At 36.0% G+C, this 12,408-nt stretch overlaps 1 protein-coding gene across 2 annotated transcripts in view; it reads left to right on the plus strand.

Annotated features, from left to right (window-relative positions):
- Nucleotides 1-4,418, plus strand: part of LOC121873267 (glutamate receptor ionotropic, kainate 4-like) — a 53,046-nt gene extending 48,628 nt beyond the window's left edge. Inside the window, exons 14-15 of one of the 2 annotated variants that reach the window (XM_042376695.1) lie at nt 2,714-2,821; nt 2,978-4,418. In XM_042376695.1, coding sequence (XP_042232629.1) covers nt 2,714-2,821; nt 2,978-3,230 — 361 coding nt within the window. In that variant the 3' untranslated portion in view covers nt 3,231-4,418. The remainder of the gene's footprint in view (nt 1-2,713; nt 2,822-2,977) is intronic. The other variant, XM_042376696.1, reaches the window with a different exon arrangement.
- Nucleotides 4,419-12,408: the final 7,990 nt, after the last annotated feature.

Consider the following 12,408-nt stretch of genomic DNA (forward strand, 5'->3'; position numbering starts at 1 on the left):
CCTGGGTTGCACCAATAGTAAGGACGCATGTCACACGTCCCAACAAGACGAAGAGACTGCATTAATTGAAACCGAATGCGAAAAGGACCTGGGTGTGTATGTCGACAATGAACTTAAGTTCTCGGGCCATTGTTAGAAGGTGAATCAGGCAACGAAACTAGTAGGTCTTATAAGAAAGGTCGTTTAGATATCTGGATGGTCCGTTGCTCGTCTTGATCTTCAAGAGTGAGGTGGTTCCCCGTTTGGAGTATTGTCACCCCGTTTGGACCCCGAGGTTTGTTAGAGACTGTCAATTGATTGAAAATGTCCAAAGGAGGGCCACCAGACTGGTGCCTGCTCTACGTAACCTCAGTTACTCAGAGAGATTGGAGAGCCTGCAACTACCTAGCTTATACTACAGACGGGCGAGGGGCGACCTAATCGAAGTGTATAAACATCTCAGGTGGCACTACTCGGTCAAATGTACATACCTGGAGCTGGCGGGAGTCACAGCTTAGGGTTGAAGAAGCAACAAGTCCAGAAAACTGTTCGGGCAAACTTTATCGGAGTGAGAATTGTGAACTCTTGGAACAATCTGCCAGAGAGCATTGTGACGGCACCGAGTGTGAACTCATTCAAGACCAGACACTGAACTTACTGAAGCAGATTTTAATATATTCAGGAACCAGTGCATGCCCAGTATCTGCCAACAGTATCAGAGACATGACCGACCGCCCAAGAGGCTAACGAGCCGATCAGTGGCGAAGAGGATGAAAGTAATAACCACTTGTCCAAATTAATCCTATTCATTAGTAGTGTTTGCTTATATCTGATCAATGCTTCCAAATCTAGGACAACATGTCAGTGAGTGGACTGGCCCTAACAACAGGATCTTTGACTGCATCACCAACAGACAACACCCCTTTTGCTTTTATCCTCTTTGTCAGTGATCGGCTCATTAACCATTTGGGCGGTCGGTTACATCTCTGTTACACACTGTTGGCAAGTACTGAGCATGTACTCAAGGATTAGTCCTTGCATGTACTGGCTCCTAAATGTATCTCTACCTGTGCCAGCATTGGTCAAGCCTGGTCTTGAATGAGCTCACACTCAGTGCCGTCACAACACTCGGGCAAATTGTACCAAGAGTATAATTCTCACTTCGAAAAAGTTTGCCTTGTCATTTTTCTGAGCTTGTGGCTTCTTTGACCTTAAGCTGTGGCCTTTAGTGGGACGGGCATTCGCCAGCTCCAGGTATGGACACTCGACTGAGTAATGACCTCACTCCACTATAGACAGGTGAGCCTGACCAGTATAATATGTAAAGTACTTGAGAGTATTATCAGAGATGCCGCAATGGAACATCTAATACGAAACAACCTTGTAAAAGATTGCCAACACGGTTTTATGCCGGGGCGCTCCTGCTTAACACAATTTCTCAAGGTATTGGATATTTGGACCCATATTCGGGAACGGGGTGGTAATATCGACAATATTTACCTAGATTTTGCCAAGGCTTTCGACAGAGTACCCCACGAAAGGCTGAAAATCAAACTGGAAGGGTACGGAATTCGGGAAAATGTCCTAGCGTGGATAGAAGACTTTCTACATGACTGCAAGCAGTGTGTGGTGATTAATGGCACGAAATCGTCATCTGTACCTGTCACAAGTGGGGTACCACAAGGCAGTGTATTGGGCCCGCTGTTGTTTGTTTGTTTCATAAATGACATGCCTGACGTCGTACACTCCTCCATACAAATGTTTGCCGATGACGCCAAGTTATTTCGGGAAATTAAGAACCAAGCGGACTGTGAAGAACTGCAGAAGGACCTCTGTGGGCTCCAGGAATGGTCGAAGAAATGGCTGCTGAGATTCAAGGGGGCACTACTCAGTTGAGTGTCCTTACTTGGAGCTGGCGGACGCTCGCCCCACAAGGGGTCACAGCTCAAGATTGAAGAAGCCGCAAGTCCAGAAAACCGTGAGGGCAAACTTTTTCGGAGTGAGGGTTGTAAACTCTTGGAACAATCTACCAGAGAGTGTTGTGACGGCACCGAGTGTGAGCTCTTTCAAGACAAGACTTGACCAACACTGGAGCGGGTTCAGGTACATTCAGGAGCCGGTGCGTGCCCAGTATTTGCCAACAGTGCGTGACAGAGACGTGACCGATCGCCCGGGCGGCTAGCGAGCCGATCTTTTGGTGAAGAAGATAAATGAAAAGGAAAAGTAACCAGAGACGTGACCGATCGCCCAAGCGGCTAACAAGCCAATCAGTGGCGAAGAGGATAAAAGTAAAAAAAGTAAAATTATAGACCTGAATTAAGTCACCCCTTGCCCACCTATAGTATAAGCTGGGCAACTGCAGGCATTCTAATCTTTCTGGGTAACTGAGGTTCTGTAGTGTATGAGTAATTGCTAGTAAAATGTACTGCAGTACTGTTAAGCTCGTTTACACTATCTGCCTAGGCTGTGAGGTATTTAACCTCTTGGGTGCAAGGGGTCTTTCAGTGCTGGATAAAGTCGTCTGGTATTAGCTAAATAAAATATTAAAAGTAACATCCCATATAAAAGGGGCATTGGCTCTGTGGCCACCTTGACAGTATTTATGTAGCGTTGGATCCGATTCAGGTTAGGATTCCACAGCATCGCCAAATGAGCTGTGGCATTCCTAGTGTAAAAACTGCAAGTCATAAATGAAAATTACCTCTAGTTCAACCAAAACTTTTCTCTCCACCAGATTAATCAAGATGTCATCAGGCGGCTTGTTGGATCGCATGCATCAGCACTGGTGGGGTAAATCCATACCATGTGAGGCACCCTCCCCCTATACAGAGCTTGGATTTTCGTAAGTAACAATAAATTTGATAGTTCTTTTATATACTGTAGGTGTGTGTGTAAGAGAGAGGGGGTTTAGGGAGAGGGTAAAAATTTAAATTACTAATCATTTGGATCCATTATATTAATTTTTCGAAAGAACACAATAAAAAGGTTTTTTTTTCAGAAATATCTTGACTGCCTTCATGTTACTTCTTGCTGGGGCAGTTATATCTCTACTGATTTTGATGGTTGAGCTATACTTCAAACGTCGATCAACCAAGGTTTTATGGTCTCGCAAAGTAAGACATGGAACTGATGCATCAGTTTCACAACAGCTACGATACAGAAAATCTGATATCAGACATTCTTATGGAAGAACAATACTGGATATTAAAAAATCAAAACAAATGACAGATCTTGACATAAGTAGACGGTAAAATTAAAATGTACTTGAATGACATACTGTAGATGAGTACAGCTTCCTTTGTATAGTAGCCCATTGTACTGTATTTAGTGTAGGTGACTTTACTATTGACATTATGCAAGAGACATATAATTCATTCTTGTTGTCCCTTTCAGGTTCTCAGCCCCCCTTTTTTTATCCCTCAATGATCTGCTTTGTCTGCTCTTCTTATATATCGCATGCCCACTTTATAAGTGTTGAACTAGTTCAAGGATTTTGATAACAGCTTAGAAAGGTTGATGTCCACAAGATGATATACCCCCCCCCCCCTGTATTGCGAATTCCCAGGTCCCTCATATGAAAGTCCGTGTCACAGTGTTAAAAGTTCAAGAACAGGAAATCTTTTTGTTCAAAGAACAAACATTAGTTTTTGTCGATTTTTCTAATACAGTATTATATTTCTCCTTTCCCCCCATATTTCTTTTTGTCTTGTCTTTGTTCCATCTCAGTGACTTAACACACATAAAGGTATATGAAAAACATGAGCACCTCTGTACACGGACATTAATGTAAGTGCATACTTTGCACGAGCTCACACACACACAATCTGATATGCCCCAAACTTAAAATCGATACAGTACCTGTATTTGCTAAGTGGACAAGTGATTTAGTTTACAGTTATTTGACATAGCAAGGAGTTTGTCATCTTGACAAAATTTTAAAGTGTTGGGCATATTATAAAACATAGCTTTTTTGACAAATGAATAATCTCAACATTCCTTAGTAGGATATTGGGTATAAACAAAGACGTCTCTTACCTAAAGTCATAATTATGTCAATTCTATAAGGGCAGAGTGGGAATGGTTCCACTAAAGTAAAGATGGACAATACTTTTTTTTATATAGCTGTTCATTTCTTATATTATGTTTAAAATGAAAGCAAAAAGCCATATTATCATAGGTAATATTTAAGCTTAAACTTGACGTTCAATGTTCTTAACTACATTTTACTTAACTAAACGACTGTACATTTAATAAACGAGTAGTTAGGAATCTAATATATTTTCACTACAGTACTAAATTGTAAGATTGTAACTCAGAAAGTTCCATAAAAACACTTAGAAAAACTGGTAATAAATATAACTTAAAAACACGAAAAATAGTCTTTAATTTTTTTGACACTGAAAATTGTGTACGATTGAAATACTATAAGAAAACGAAATTTTAATGTATATCACTCTCATATCAAATAAAAAACAACTTTAGCTAAAAATTTTGTAATAAATACATCTGTACTGTATACTATGTCTCAAAGATTTATGACAAAATTTAGAGAATAAAACTAAGAGTTTGCACATGTTTGTACATTCTGAATCTACATCAGCATGTCACTACATAATTGCCAAATTCTTACATGAATGTTTTTTTTTTTACACAAACTGAATATACGTAAACTTCTTATTTTTACATTTAATGTGACAAGATGAGCATCTCCATTTTTTCCAGCTATGGACTACTTATTCTGGTCATTACCTTTGCCCCCAAAAATGCCAAGTGCATCAATGAGTTCCTTATTTTTTCAACATTCACTTAAGATGACTTTGCACTGTTCAATAGTAATGAATAGTATTCATTTGGACAAATGCTTGTATGGTAACAAAGAACTCAGGGTTAGAGAGATGACTTTAATCCTGACATTTCGTCAGAGGACTCTGAGAAAGTGTTTTGTGAAGATCGCCAGGAATAAAGTTGTCTCTCTGCCCCCCGTTTTTACCACTTGGTTACCATACAACCATCAACAGTAATGGTAAAAGGACACACTACAAAATAAGAATAGCTTAGGTCCACAAACAACATTAAACAATGAAACACCGAGTGAGAGAGCACCTGGGCTGCTTCATCACGGCTACCCACTCGCCACTCCACCTGCTCCCACAGAAAGCCTAAGGAGTCCCAACTGCATAATAGAGTCCATGTTTGCTTACACAAGTAGTATGAGCTTTGTATATCCAACCCAGCCAGTCGTATAATTCAGTGAAGTGGTAGAAATAAGGTCTTCTCATAATAACGAATTTTTAAGAGACGCCACATAAAGTGTGAGGCACTTGTAATCTATAGCTAGACACTTTTAAAATAAATCTCAATCTACTACAGTAGTTCTAAAAAACTTATATCAGTCTGACAGATACAGGGGCATGTCCAGGGGGGTTTCCTGGTTACCCGGAAACCCCCCTCGAAGCCCACACTGCTCATCTGAAGTGTCTTTGATCTGCTGTCATCTCCCTCCCTTACGTGTCATATTTAATCTTAATACGGTCAAACACAAGCGGCATGATTATAAGACATACTTGTGTGCAGAATTTTGGGTCATGTCAGGTCGTAAGCTCAGCTTGTGACCTGATATGACCCTCAGGACCACTGGCATCTTCATATAAATGACCAAGTTCTGACCCAGGAGTCAGTCACAAGCCCGTTTCAGCTGTGAACAACACATGCGCACTCTTACATTATCGTGTTATTCCCGTGCGTGTATAGTGTGTGTGCTTTGTTTCTAATCCACTATGGATTTTTGCAATTTTATTCGCCCAACTGGCATTCAGTCAAAGCCATTAAGCCCTACCAGAGACGTCGCCAAGGAGATTCTGGGTACATCATCATCGACCAACACTGAATCAAGTGCAACTGCTAGCATCCCAGTGAAACTTAAGCTACAGTATGATGATGTAAATGTCACTTCTGCATCAAAATGCCCACAATGTAAGTACAAATATCTATTAATTATGTGTAAGTCAGACAGGGTTGGAAAAATTTTTCATAAATGATGTATGACAAGACGTCGATATAGTTCACCGTACCGACTATTTATAGGACATTGAATGTCTACTCTCACTCTGAATTACCCCTTGATTATCTTTTCAAATAACCTAATAGCCTTCGAATATGGACTCAAAAAGTCCCCGAAATTTATCAAATTTCAAATTTTCTCAGGGGGGGTTACAACACTTGAGCTGTATGAGCTCGCTGCACTTGTCCTGTATATATTTACATTCGGACAATATGGAAAACCCCCCATACCAGAATCCTGGTTACGCTTCTGAGATATGAAAAATCTATATGAATTCAACTAGCTAGGATACTCTACTATCTAAGTCTGCCATGAAATAATTATTAGGGAAATAAAACTATTATTATATATTAAGGAAAAAAGATTTTAAATAAGTAACCACAATGATTTGTCAAACAATCAAACAGTACATCAAAAGCACTTCATATATAAAAGCTTGAGTATCGAATAGTCTCAAGTCATTCACAGTAACCTGTAATTTTCTATTTTGACAGAGGAAAATCACACGAATTAAATTCTTGAGGTATCCCTGCCAAATAGCAGTGTTAGACAGTAAGAGATCCTTCACAATGTATTTACCTCAAGGAGGAATTGATGTGTATAAGACTAAGTTAACAAGAATTTCAATTAAGGTTACAATTTGTACAGTATAACTTTTCTTCAAATGTAATCTGCGGTATACAACCAGGTATCACGGTCTTATGTCATCAAATACAAGATTAAACAAATTTGTTACAATGCCGTCAGTTTTCTTACAAAATGTAACCTTCCTACTGTATCCATTAAGTCAATGAGTATTTAGGAAATTTTCATATCATGAAAACTGGAAATTGATGCTGACAATAAGAAATAGATATGGAAAGGATATAACATTATTAAAGTTGCAAAGAGGCAACTAATAGATATATACAGCTAAAGAGCATGGGGGAAGCTCTTTAATAAATGTAACTGCCAAAAACATTGCTAAAACTGCATATTATAGCCTGTAAATATATCTCAACACTTGAAAGATATTTTGAGTCTGACAATTGTTCACAACACTTGATATAACAATTAGCAAAAAGTTACAAAGGAGAGCTGTATTTAGCATTGCCTTTCCCAAATATAAAAATTTCATACATTCTAGTTACCATGTACACAGGGCGATGGAACTAAAATATGAGGCAGTTGAATACAGTACCAAAAAACACAATAGTGATAGTACTTAGCCTTCCAATTGTAACACCTGAAAGTTGTGTATTTTAACAAAGAAAGTTCATAACATCTAAGCTATATTCTTATAAATTGTAATTAGAAGGCATTCCAGTAATTGCAACAATCATCCATTACAGTACTGTTCATCGATAACGGACAATGGGTGACTTCGATGAATTTGAGTACTATAGAGTATACTACAGTACGTATTGTGAAATTTGGTTTCTCTCCAAAGGCTCGATGACTTTGATTAGTAGTATAGTTATTATTTTTTTTTTTTTGCTTTTGCTCAAATGACTCTTGAGCCTCAGTACTTAATAATATAATTAGAAAAATCACTAACTTCTTTGTGGTAAGAGATAAGGCAGTTGTAGGACCCAAAGTCATTGTTTGCAAGACAGCTGTATAATACTAGTAAATACACTTCAACATTTATTATAAAATTTCCATCTGAGTAATATAATAAAAGTATATTTAAAGAACTATTCTTAATTTTCCCTCTTAAGAAAAACTCTACAGCTTGTTAAACTGTAACTCGAGGCAATGCTACCGTCAAGTAAATATCCAACTCAAACTTATGATATAAACTAGAATAATCAACCTGGATATATGTTCATACAAAAATGTACAAACTGTGGATTAGAAAAGGCTTAAACTCAACCAAAGAGATATCAAGTAGAACCTTGTTCCTTGCTATACTTCTTGAAGTGTTACATATGCAAAAATTTAAAATACTTCAGTACAGTATTACTTTTCATAAATTTCATAAAAATACATAAGAAAACATGCAAAATTTCAAGGCAATGTTAGAGCTGAAAAATATGAACACATAATTCATCAAGAACACTACAGTTTCGTTTTCCATTGTCATAAAAGTAGATTAGAAAAATGTGCCAAATCTGAAGGCAATATTGTTGTAATTGAATAACATACACACCAAATTCAACACACTTTATCATAGTTAAATCTATTATAAAACTATAAAATTCTAATAACTATAATTGTGTAACAAATGAAAATTAGCAGATTAGAATATTTTGAAACAGCTTATGCCCAATAAAATACTGCATCTCTATTCTGTTAACTAGCCTCGTGGTGCTTCTTACAGTGTACTCACCACCAATCTCCTTGCATGAATTACATATGATAATAAATTCGTGCCCTAAATTGTTACTTGTAGTTTACAAACTTGAAAATTATGATTACTCTTTCAATATTGGAAATCTGCTGTTAAAAGAAAAAAAAATTATAAGTTCAACTTTGTTAACTCCTAACCAAAACTAAATGCAAGTACAGTATAAGTGCTAATGGTATTCAAACTCAGCTGAATCCACAAAACATCAGTAAAGCTCAAAATATATAATGTGATTCATTTTGTTTTATCAGAAGCATATTTGAAACTTTTCCTTTATACAAACAATCTCAATGTAAATACAGGTACAGTACTTAAATACATTAAAATATGACATATTCTGTTCCTTGATGGAGAGGATTTTGGAATACAATCCTCCCTGGAGAGAAAGGCTAAATTCAACTCGAACAACCTGGTCTTTTAACTCTTCTCTAACTGAACATACAATAGTTATGATAAAAAAATACTTACCCTTCTTAACTAGAACTAATCACAAAACTAATTCTGCCATCATTTCTCCTGGCTATAAACTTGTCAATTCTCAACTCTAGACTACTGATATTCACTTGGATTTGAATCATTTTAGCAGGAGAGAACATGCATATAAAAAGCAATGAAATCTGTAAGAAATATATATAAAAAAGTTAGCATTATAGCAAAGCTCTCTGCTAGCAAAGAGAGACTAAGATAATAGTTCTGTCAAGTCCAGTAGTGCACAGGTTGTGTTTCTCACTTGCATCCACCACCTCGCACATCTGGTCATATATTCATTCAGCAATATGTAGCTTATGACAAGGATTCATTTCCTTGCAAGTTTGATGTAAAGTGCACTTTGATCACAGGTGAATTATAATATTAAAGAAGTTATAACATTTGATGAGTTTAGAAGGAAAGTTACATCTCACATACAGTCAGTTCAAGTACAAAATTTAGTAAATACTGTACCATACTGCAAGGGAGTAAGTAAATTACTAGGCAGAATCTGTACAGCAGAACACGCAACTGTACTACAAAATAACATACAAATGCACATGAGACACACACTAATAAAAAGCTCACAAACCAAACATGTACCATTTTAGGACAGAAGCAACTGAATTATCACATAGGCTTTATTAGGGTTTAAATTATAAATTAAATAAATAACTTGGGTAACTAAAAAATGGAAACAGTGCTTAAAAATTTAACTCATACGAGTTAAAATAAAACAGAGAGAGAGAGAGAGAGAGAGAGAGAGAGAGAGAGAGAATGATGTACCAAAGAGCTTCACATTTTTAATTGTAATAGTAATTTATAGTTGAAGATGTCTCTTTTTATAATGATTGCATTACAAATTTATGTAAAGTGACTGCATTAAACACACATGTATATTAAAAGAGCTATATTTACAATAACAATATTAAAATGACCTGAAAATTTAAAGCCTGGGGTTTAGCAGACTACCACTGGTGGGTAAAAAATTTCAAATCTAGCTAACACTTCTAGAAAATACTTGTATCCTAACTACACTAAAACTGATGACTAATGGAAGAATTTCCTAATGGCTTATTCAGATGCATTTACTGGTATGATAATTTTGTGGTTCCCAAACCATCCATGCATCATTTAAAAAAAATAAATAAATAAATAAAATTATTTTATCTTCAGCCAGGCAGCAAAGAACTGCATCATTCTATGTAGCAAAAGAAGTATGTTATTTGAGATGTACAGTGCCACACTGCTTGTCTTGTAACAATAATAAATGTTTCCTTTCTTTCTCATATAAAGAGTTTCCTTTCATCCCATCACTAATTTGGTGACCAGTTAATTAAAGAACTACTGTACAGTAGAAGTCCAAAAATCCGGACTGCTCAGGGATTGGGTAGGTCCGGATTTTCGGATTTTCCGGATTCTCGGGCAGTACTTTTAAAATTCAAATTTAAGGAAGAATAAAGAAGAGATGAACAGGTAAATTTTGATAGTCTATTCATTAGCAAATACTGAGACGAGGCTGCGAATTCTGGAATTTTATTCTTTGCCTTTTTTATATCGTAAATTGTAGACTTTCCGATGTCATATGTTTCCATTAGATCAGTATTGCTCACACCACGTTCTAGTTTCTTAATTATTTCAAATTTGTCACTCAATTTCAATGCGTTCTTCTTTCTCTTCACACAACGAAGTTTATCTACTTTAGGAGCCATTATTATGGGCTTGTAAATACGTATGCTATACTGTATATGGTAAATGGAAAGAGTAGGACACAATATTACATACATTGTCACAGTTTGATTGCTCGTTTTAAAATAGTGACCGCGTGGTCGCTTGTTGTCGCTGTGTAGCTGTGGCGCTCACGCATGCGCACACACACACAAAAGCCCGCTAAATTTAAAAATATTGAGTTTTCAAAAAGTCCGGATTCTCAGGTGGTCCGGATTTCTGGCATCCGGATTTTTGGACTTCTACTGTATATAACTACAGTACTGGTAAGTTAGACATGCTATTTACCACATGCACTTTCTACAACTTAATTTCAGTTTGATAGACTTCTTGAGAATGTGAACAACAAACCACATGAAACAGCAACTTTACAATAAGCATTTTGAATGATAAAATGTTTTAATCAGCCTACAGACACCTCAAAACTCAAATAACATACCTTCCATTATAGTAAAAAGTTGCAGGCATTTATAGAATAAATACTGACAAAAAATGGATGGATTTAGGAGACATGAGAATATTTTCTTACCACACTTCAGGTTTCTGTTTTCTCTTCTTATTTCAGGAAATTTTACTATTCTAATTTTGCAGTTGCTTCCACAAACTAAAGAACAAAACTGCTATCAGTGTAGTTTAACTATATACTGTACTGCTCCTTTCTTATTTTGATATTCTGTTACCACCATATATATATATATATATATATATATATACTATATATATTTTTTTTTTATCTTTAAAACTTGTTGGATATTGCAAAAATAATTCATATTATAAAAATTTCTGTTGTCACAGAAGGATACATCAAAATTAACCTATCACCTGCGAATGCTCAACACAACATATGTAATCATGAAATTTATATCTGGATGGGAGTTAAAATTAACAAATCATTGACCATTCAGCTAACTGGAAGAAGTGAAGTCACACTGATATTTAATTCTACTAATGTATAATACAACACTAGTGAGTTACTGGCTAAAGAGAAGTATTTTTTCTCTAAATATCTGTTGCACAACATGCTGTGAAAATTTGAAATAATCTTGTGGAAAAAATGCAATCATTAGAGCAGAGGAGATTACCTATAAAACATTACACACTAACATCAACAATTTAAGTGGTATGGTTTGAAAATATATCTCTGAGTAGTCTCAATGCCCATCAAAGGGCAGCATGAAAGCTTATAAATTTATAGTACATGCATGGACTAAGATAGTTTCCTAGGTAATAATGCATACAGTATACCTTTACCAACTATTATTTTAAGTACTTGATAAGATTTTTTAGCATTGCAACTTTGCAATTATGATGTAGCTCCAAATACAACTTGCAGCTTGGCACATCTGAAGCTCACTTCATATAACAACACTGTTACCATTTTTCTGAAGCTGGTAAATGAAATCACATTATGAACTCTATTTTCTTAAATTCACTTCAGCAAAGTAAAAAATAAAAAGATAATACTATTGTCTGTTCACTCTAAGCCTGCAACTGAGGCCTAAGGTCAGTTTGTTGGAAGGCAGCTGATTGGATGTCGGACAGTCAGAGGAAAAGTACTACAGATCTTTGGTACAGTATTTAATCAATTGTATTTATATTATGATATTTTAATGGAAAAAAACTATTTTTTATTGATCTCTGATAATTTCTGCACTTAATGAAGCAAAAATTAACATCTGAAACACAGGTAATGCAAATATTTTGAAAAGAACATGATGAACAAATTTTGAGATGTAAACTCTTCCTCGCCCCATGACATCACACAGTGTGGTGGAGGATGTCACTGAAAATTTTTAATTATTTTCTTGTTCTCTTCAAGATATTTATATCATCAGAGCATTTC

Source organism: Homarus americanus, unplaced genomic scaffold (assembly GCF_018991925.1).
Source record: "Homarus americanus isolate GMGI-L3 unplaced genomic scaffold, GMGI_Hamer_2.0 scaffold32929, whole genome shotgun sequence".
NCBI lineage: Eukaryota > Metazoa > Arthropoda > Malacostraca > Decapoda > Nephropidae > Homarus > Homarus americanus.